General features: G+C 45.7%; 1 protein-coding gene across 2 annotated transcripts in view; it reads left to right on the top strand.

Moving 5' to 3' along the window:
• The first annotated feature begins 358 nt into the window (after positions 1-358).
• ero1b (endoplasmic reticulum oxidoreductase 1 beta) overlaps positions 359-8,985 on the top strand; it is a 21,685-nt gene continuing 13,058 nt past the window's right edge. Inside the window, exons 1-4 of one of the 2 annotated variants that reach the window (XM_005753273.2) lie at positions 359-817; positions 4,798-4,917; positions 6,684-6,767; positions 6,952-6,993. In XM_005753273.2, the coding sequence (XP_005753330.1) occupies positions 653-817; positions 4,798-4,917; positions 6,684-6,767; positions 6,952-6,993 (411 nt within the window). In that variant the 5' untranslated portion in view covers positions 359-652. Of the gene's footprint in view, positions 818-1,464; positions 1,626-4,797; positions 4,918-6,683; positions 6,768-6,951; positions 6,994-8,985 lie in introns of those variants that run through there. The other variant, XM_005753274.2, reaches the window with a different exon arrangement.

The following is an 8,985-nucleotide window of genomic DNA, read 5'->3' as shown; positions in this document are numbered from 1 at the left end:
CTACCTCCTGAGCTACACCCCACATAGAAAGCGTCAGGCTTGGAAAATCCTGCTTGTATGTTTGCGTGTGAAGGAGACATGTTGTATAAAGTAAGAGCTCAGGCAGAGTAGAAAAGCGCTTTGTAAAAACCAGTCTATTAATCTAACAGACACACCCTACAACAACTCCAAACGCACGCAAAGTGGCGACACTCCCACAGGAAGACAACGCTGTCTTTTGTGTAGCTGGTTTTAAGAAGTTTTCCATTGTTTCTTTTATGTTATATTAATTTACTGTTTAGGGGAAAAAAGGATCGTGTTTTGGCTCCGATTGAGATCGACCTGTTATAGCTGCAAGAGCGAGTTATGCATTTTATTCTGAAATTTTTAACCGGAAGTAAAAGTCATTTTTCTTGCGCTACCTTGAAAATAAAGTGGAGGCTGGTTGAAAGCGCCTCTTAAGTCATGTAAATTTTTTTACAACATGACTCTGTTTACGTGGGGCAGCTAGGAGTCTAAATATCCACGCGAGACTCCTTGGAGATCGGGCTGTTGGTTTGGCGACACGCTGCGGATGATACATTTCTGCTAGCCTAAAGCTGCTATAGTTAGCTAGCTACTACTCGCCAGGTTTGACTTTCTTGTGCTTTCCAAGCTGATAGCGCAGTGAGTGATGTGGAAAGTAACGTTTCAAGCGTTCGGTGTTTTGCTGTTGGCGTGGTTGTTGGGAAACTTTGTTCTGGGCTGGTTTCAGCAAAACACCAAACCCCAAACGCAGCACAGCGAGCAGCATCCGAGCAGAACCTCGGAGAGCCAGGACCAGAGCTGCTTCTGTCACGTAAGTAGCCCCAAACACGGAGCTTTTGTCACCGGAAACATACAGTTTGTTTTTTTAATAACATAGTTTGTTGTTCTTCATGAAGCTTGTAATCTGCGAAAGTCATACCACAGTTTTGTTTTTAGGAGCTTCCAGCACTTTCTACTGTCATTTTATTTTGACGTCACTATGTACGTGAGATGCTAGTTAGCGACTGTCCATGAGTCCACAAATTGTTTTATTTTCTGCCATTTTGATAAATAAATAGATATAGTTACAGTTGACCGACTAAATTGGTATTTAAACCGAAATCTCTTCTTGTTTGTACTGAACAGTGAGTTAAGTCCTTAAAGTAGACTAATGAGCAGAGTCGAGAGCGCTCCTCTTCTTCCTCTCCTCGGACCCAGCAGCGAGTTAAACCAGCCGAAGTTCTTGCGAGTTGAGCGAAAAGCGTGGTGTGATCTGATTGGCTGTGTCAGAGCTCCCGCTTTACAGCCTCCTCACGGACATTGTAGTCTTTTGCGTAGAAGTTGCCAAGTGTCCCTAGCGACCTATAACATGTAGATGACTACAAACAGGGAGGCTCCGTCAGAGGGGCGGCGTTTGTTTTGACAGCGGCTTGTTTGTAGGCGGGGCTTCTGGCGGGCATGGAAGTGCGGGTCTGTGATGACAGCACAGACATACAGCTGCTGCCGTGACATTTGGACAGTTACGTGAGGGGGAAGTTTTAATTTGAAGGAAGTTGAGACACAGAAAGCTGAAGGCGAACAACAGGATGCTGAGAAAAATGGTTCTTTTCCTGGCGCTCAGTGGATTGCTGCACTCTGAGGTCTGCTGTGGTTTGGTGTTTGTCATTAGTTTTTTGTCACAGTAAGATTGTCTTTGTGTTTCTGTAGTATATATAAGTATATATAATACTAGTGTAAAGGGTTTACAAAGGTTTCTAAAATACCCGCACGTAGTTTAGGTGTACTGCTCTTTGCAGAGCTGAGCAGTTGCTGCCATATGTTTTGTACGGTCATATCTTTGATAGCTTGAAAAGGAAAAGCCTGTTGTGAAATATAAAGAATGTGAAAGTACTTTACAAGTTTTTACAACTACATACTTGTAAAGTACTTGTTCGGTTTTGGTTCGAATAACTTTCTCTCTCGCTCACACACACACACACACACACACACACACACACACACACACACACACACACACACACACACACTATTTATTTAAATGCAAAAAAGCCCCCAAACAATACAATGTCCATCTTTACTCAGTATTGAGGAATCATTGCATTGGATATTTTGTTAATAACATTTTATTTATGTTTCATTTTCTCTTAATTTCCAGACTAAAGTATTAATGAAGCATTTGAGACTCTAATCATGAGCTAAATGAACCGAAAGAGTGTCCGGACCTGTTCTCCAGCCAGTTAGAGCAGATGTTTGGTGAGGTTTGAGGCTCTACCTGCTGTGCACAGAGCTGAGCTACCTAACAAAACTAGCCAGAGCCATTTGACTGACTGTTTACCAAGCTTCTTAACATGTGAATGCTGGGTTGTGTAATTCTTCAGTTCAAACACATTTGTAGGTTTTAGTCAGCAGCTGACGGTTTATAGAGCAGACAATGGGCCGTCGGCTTGGTGGGTTCAGGTAACACAGTGTGATGGATGTATTATGTATGAACGTGCAGGTAGGTGGTGGTTTATCTGATGGAGGAGCATCATCACCTGATCCTAATAGTTTTTCTTATTTTCTTAATGTCATTTCTATAACATGATTATAAATTTGTAACAGCAGCAAAATTACAATCCAGTCTTTATCAGAAATGTGAACCCTACCTGGGGGTGGGGGTTGTGTCAGGAACGGTATCCTAAATGTTTGCCAAAGCAAACGTGGCTCATTGATAAGAGCAGGCGAAGCCACAAAAAGACTTGACAGCAACTGTAATGTCTTCTAACAAGGCGCACTTTAGATTCTTACAGCGTTTTAATTTATTGTAAAGTTATAAAGAGAGCTGCCATCTATGGGTGTCCACAGAACAAGAAGCACAGTAGCAGGTGTTGTGTTCCTTTACATAAAACAACAGTTTTCCATCATAAATTCATGCAAAAGCGTACAAAGTGCTGCATAAAAACCCCCACCAAGTAGGGAACAACTGTCTAAATGTCCAAAATAGGGATGTGAGACTGCATGCACCTGCTAATGCTGCTGTCTCTATGAACTGAGTCTCTGGATCCATTTCAGCTGAACTTGTGTTTTAACTGTTTTGTTCTATCATGCTGTGGTTAAAAAAATCTTTCCAGGAATCTGTTCACCCAGATTAACTCGAGTCAGTCGGTCAGGAAGACCATTTAAGAACGGGATGATGGTTACTGCTCCTTAAAAACATGACCAGCTGACAGATGTAATAGTGGGCTGCTGTGTCTGTAACTGTGTTCAAACAGACACTTTGGAATAAAAGCTATACATCTGCTCCTCTCCTATGTGAGATCCCTCAGGGTAGGGCTGTTCGATATAACGATATATATCGGATGACGATATAAAAACATCTATCGTTTCATTTTATGCTATCGTTTGTTTCGTGGTGTCGTAAAATAAACTGTTTACGGCGATATTTTTTCATGGTTCTGATGTCACTGTAGTTATTATTCATTTCTTCAAGTTCTCTTTCTCTTATATGTAATATAACCACACTACGGACGGACAAGCGCCTGTTTTTACATGTTGTCGTTAGCAACAACGACGGTAAAACCATTGTGTGTCCGCTGGTTTAGTTTCCACATGAACCTTTCACAATAAAGCTCAAGATCCCGTTGAGACTTTTCAAAATAAACTGAATCACGTGAAAAAGCAGATTATTTACGGATGAGAAGCAAAAAGAGCCGCCAGGTGCTAAAAAATAAACCTTAGACTCAAACGTTAGAACAGGCTTTTCCCCGCAGCACGCCGTGTAATAAATACTCACAAAGAAAACGGCGCCGTTACAACTTATGACTAAAAATGTATCGTTTCATGCATCGGTTAAAACACTCGCCTCCAGCTACAGCTGGAAACATTTCACACAAGTCGAGCTGCCCAAGATTCACAGGATTTACAGAAAATGTTCCATGTTTGTGATTTATATCGTTATCGCGATGATAGATGTTTTATATCGGGATATGAGATCGTGGTCATATGGCACAGGCCTACCTCAGGGCTCACTTCTGTTGTCACCCGTCAAAGTAAGAGCTTCACGGCAGTAATTTTGTCTTTAGGTGTTACATCTCCCAGTGAAGGCGTAACTATTATCACTGACTTTTGAAGTGCTCTCAGGCTACGTCTACACTAAAACGTTTTGGCCTCCCGTCAACACTGAGACGCCGTTTTCCTCAAGGGAAAACGCAGCGTTTTGAAAACGCACACGTTTCAAAAGGGAGCTGCCCCGTCGCAGTGTGGACACTCGAAAACAGACTTTCTAAAACGATGACTCATTTTAGTCATGTGATGCAGTCACGTGACCAATTAAGCTAAGATAGCGGAGGGCATTATACAGCAGTCGCCCTAAAAAGGATGAATATCCGTTTGTTCATGCTCCAGATAGCTTTCCTTCAAAGTCTTTAATTCTCACTCGCGTTTGCGCAGGACTGGAACGTCAGCGTTTTCATCCGTTTCAATGTGGACGCACACCTCTGTGAAAACGACTGAAAACACCAGTGTGGACGTGGAGCGTTTTCAAATCCAGCCGGGCTAGTGTGGACGTAGCCTCAATCTCATCCATGGCAAAACTGAGGCTGCCGAGTCTGGACTGATCGTAAGAGTTTGAACAAACGTCAGGGTGCAGACTTTGACTTGTACTGCGTGACGTCAGTCAGGTTTTAGTTTCTAGCACACAGCTTCACTTAAAACATCTGAAATGACCCGGACATTATGATGATTTTTACTGTTTTAGCATGAGTGGAAACACTGTGACACTGTTATTTAGAGATGAGGTGTCATTAGTAAACGAAGTGTCCTGCTTTGCTTCAGCTCACAGGCGTCCTGGATGACTGCTTCTGTGACGTAGAAAGCATCGACATTTTCAACAACTTGAAGATCTACCCTCGCATCAGGAAGCTGACAGAGAGAGACTACTTCAGATACTACAGGGTAAGAGCTGCGCCTTCGCTCCGGCTACAGTGGAAGCACAGTGTGGCTCAGTGCAGTAGTAAAAGTAGTATGTAAAAACAGATGGAAATCACATGGATCTCTTTTGCGTGTGTGTGCACATGTTGTCTTTTTGCAGGTCTTTGTGTTTACTGGCACATGTTGTCACAACATGATTTACTGTTAGACCTCAGTAGTCTGTGTCCTCCCACAGTAAGAGCACACCGTGAACATGCAGACACTAAAGCCGGTGCACCTGAGCGTCACACCAAGGACGTTCTTGTTTTAAATACAAGACCCAGAGATGCTACAGGACAAATCGGTCACGGTTTATTCACAGGCCAGAAAACAAGAATCAAACAAACAATCCTAAAAACAACATATACATGAACACAATTCTAACAAAACTTCTAAAGTTCGTTAGAATAACACTCAGTCCCACGATGCAACTGCTCCCACAACCCAGAACGAATCTTCTTTATTTTTCAAACCGGGGGAGTCATTTCCAGGCCGGTCCCAGGAGGACGAGGAGAAGCCTCCCATCTCAGTCTCGTCCCATCACAGCCCAACTTATGCTCCGCCCTTGAGCCGCGCGCTCGCTGCCACAGCGTCTTCCCTCGTGGCATCGCCCTGCAAGCAGAGAAGCATCGTCTGGGAATCTGGCCTGGTTTATAGCCATGGCGATCCTCTCCCAACACGGCTGCACCCGGTGAACAGCAGTGGAGTCACTGCTCACAAACGCAGGTAGAGGTGCAGCTGTGCTACGCCCCTGACGAGAGGGCAGCACACTGTTGCCATCGTCTGGCTTCTGCGCGTTCCTTCCCTTCACATCAGGGCCTCCCTCAGTGCTCAGCCAGCTTCCTTTAAACAGGCCCTTTCACCAGCTGATAGGCCACGCCCACACCTCAGCAGGTGATCCCTATCAGCTAATTTGTCCCATGTGCAGCCAGACCACGGTGGACTAAAACAGAGTCAAATAAAACAATAGAACCATGCAAATTCAGTTTTATTTCCACAGCGTCAAATCACAACAAGTCTCCTCAAGGCGCTTTGTGTCGTACAGCAGATACAGAGAAACACCCAACAATCACATGACCCCCAAATAAAAACTACTCTCATGAATAAACACTAAAAATGAATAAAAGCAATGTACCAGATAAATACAAATCTCCACCGTGTGACACACACACACACACACACACACACACACACACACACACAGTTGTGTTGTAACCAGTGCTCTGACTGGTACGCTTCAGAAAGGCTTGTGTCTGTAATGGTTTTAATATGTTCACGTTGTGAGCGAGCACGAAACACGGTGGGAGTGGCTGAGTATACCGTAACACACACGCATCATAGTAAATATGTGTTCTTTGGATCATACGGTGTTTGTGTGAATGGCGGCGGGGTGAGCAGGATGCTTACAGGTGAAACGAGCGTGTGTCCTACGTGCACGTCAGCAGCTGTCCACAGTCAGTGGGCACTGGCCTCCGTTTGCTTCCCCTGTGAAATCTCCACTCGCTGCATCACTTGGGCGTGTCTAAAAACACGATGTGAGCCACGCACAGCTGTGGAGCCGATGCTTTCACACGCCACGCCCTCGTCCTTGATTTCTCTCGTTCACTGAAGCCTGATTGAGCCTACAGTGACAGGCAGCGAGCGTCTGCTTGTCCTTCACATGTGGACGAGCCACTGCTTGCTTCCTGCCTCGGTCATAATAACAGTAATAATAAATGAGCAGGTGCTGAGTGTCTGTGTCTGTGCTGCAGGTGAACCTGAAGCGACCGTGTCCTTTCTGGCCTGATGACGGACACTGCTCCATCAAAGACTGCCACGTGGAGCCCTGCCCCGAGGTCAGCCAGCCTTACTCCAACATGGTCTCTTTTTACTGCCTGTCAGTCACACGTCGGCTCGTTGAGGATGGAGACGACCGCCTCCTAACTAGCTGTCACATACTGCATTAAATGTATTTTCGGGGGGAAGCTGTGTGAACATTGTCACCTATCATTGTTTGATGGTCTGTGTTCTGTTTCACAGAGCAAGGTTCCTGTTGGCATCAAGTCTGGGAACTACAACAAGGTGAGACCAGCTGTTCCTGACTAAGCTGCACCACTTGGAGTTACCACGTACAGCTGTGGTCACCTGCTTGCCTGCACATGAGTGCTGTATATGTTTGGACTGTTGTTTTTCCAGGGTGCAGTTCCTGCAGCTCAGGAGTTTAAAAGCCAAGACTAAGGTGGAGAAAGGTGCAGATATTTTGGGTTTTCTCTCACTCTGGCTCAGAGGTGTAGACCGGGCACTTCTGCTGGTCTGGTGTACTCCTGGCTGATATTTGACTGCGTCGGTTTCAGTGATTCACATGTTAAACAGCACATGTAACATGGGGGTGCTGGAGGACACGAGTGGGCTGACACACGGCACCTTCTTCCTGTATTGACTGTTGGTGCTCCCTCCCAGACACCTCTGACCAATGAGTGGACTGAAGAAGAGTGTCAGTGGGTAGTGAGTGTGTAGCAGTGTTTGTCATCATTGTGTGTGCAGTTATGAGTGAAGCTTTGTGGTGTTTCCTGAACGTTTGTGCTGTGCACCACAGAATGTCAGTCATGTGTGAATCAGTCCTGCTTCAGGTCTCTGGGTGTAACTGCAGCTCGTGCACTAGTGCACTGCAGCAGTGAAATGTCAGGAGTTTGTTTCACTGCTCGACATATTAACACAATTTCTACCAACGTTGTTAATTTAGCCGAGGTACTCGCTGCCGCTCGGGTCAACACCAAACCCAAAAAGTGAGTCGTGGTCATGAAAGACGAGCAGCTGATCTTCAGCCTGAGCTGACAGAGTCACAGCAGTGAGGGGAAGTCAGGTTCTCCACAGGGACCTGTGGGATCGTGCCAGGAAATCAGACTAAGTCAAAGCACTGCTGGAGCATTCTTAGATCCAAAGGCTAAACACCTTCTGGTTTTGATGTCATCATCATTATTGTTGTGCTGTACGAGGCACTTTTGTGCGTTTTGTGTAAACACTGTCAGGTATGGAAGTATTGATGCGTCTGATGTGTGTGATTTGCACGCAGGTTTGTGGGTGAGCCTCGTTCCCCTTCCCTCTGCAGTGTTGTGTGTGTTTGTGCTAACCAAACAAGGACTGCTTACCTGATCAGTGGTTATGACACTTTGCATATTAATGATCATAACCTGCCCTCTCAGCCCGTTGTTCACTCAGTGGGCTGGTTTCAGAACCGTGGGAACATGTGGCTGAGTCGTCGCAGTGAATCCACGTTAGGTGGACATGCCAGCGCTGCACTGTTGTGCACGCGCTCTGAGATCAGACAGCAGACACTTGCTGTGACGGCGGCCTCGTAGCTGCTGTCGTCTCTTACTTTAGAGGAAGTTTCAGAGCTGCTGCATTTGTTCCAGCACTTTCTGGACTGACCGCACACACAGCCACTCTTCTTATCTCCTCTGATAGCTTCTACGTGGAGATGCTGAGAGCAGAGTGTTTGTCGCTCTTGGCCAACAGCCTGGTGTTTGCCTTGAAATGACCCAGAAGTGTTTGCACATCTGCTCTGGTCTCGGTCAGGGGCAGATGTTTCCCGACCATCAGCTGGGAGACGCAGCCAGACTTAAAGCGAGCCTTTCTCAGAGTGGCAGTGAGAAGTACCAGAGGTGCTGTGACAGTCAGGGAGAGGTCACAGTGAAATCAAAGGATTTGAATATGATAGAAATATTAAAAACTCCTCTAAATGTAACTGGGACGCAGAGGCTGCTGTTTCAGGCACAAACCGGTTTGACTGCTTTTGCTTGGGTACTACTGAATGTGTCCTTTTAAAACATGGCACCGAGATTGGACGAGTCACATGTTTGTGCTTCTTTGTTTCAGTTCCTGAAATATTTCACTTTGACTGAGCCAAATAATCTCATTTAGAAGATTTCAGTTTGCAGCTGTGTTTATGGAGCACTCGCTGCTCCTCTGATTCTTCATGTGAGTCAATGGTTGGACCTGGGGGTGGAGCTGGAACTGGGGGAGGAGCTAGAGTTGGGGCTGCGGCTAGAACTGGGGGAGGAGCTGGGGCTGGGG

The sequence above is a fragment of the Pundamilia nyererei genome, unplaced genomic scaffold (genome assembly GCF_000239375.1).
Source record: "Pundamilia nyererei isolate P.nyererei 1_Seehausen unplaced genomic scaffold, PunNye1.0 scaffold00417, whole genome shotgun sequence".
Classification (NCBI taxonomy): Eukaryota; Metazoa; Chordata; class Actinopteri; order Cichliformes; family Cichlidae; genus Pundamilia; species Pundamilia nyererei.
This window is presented reverse-complemented; position numbering and strand designations above follow the sequence as displayed.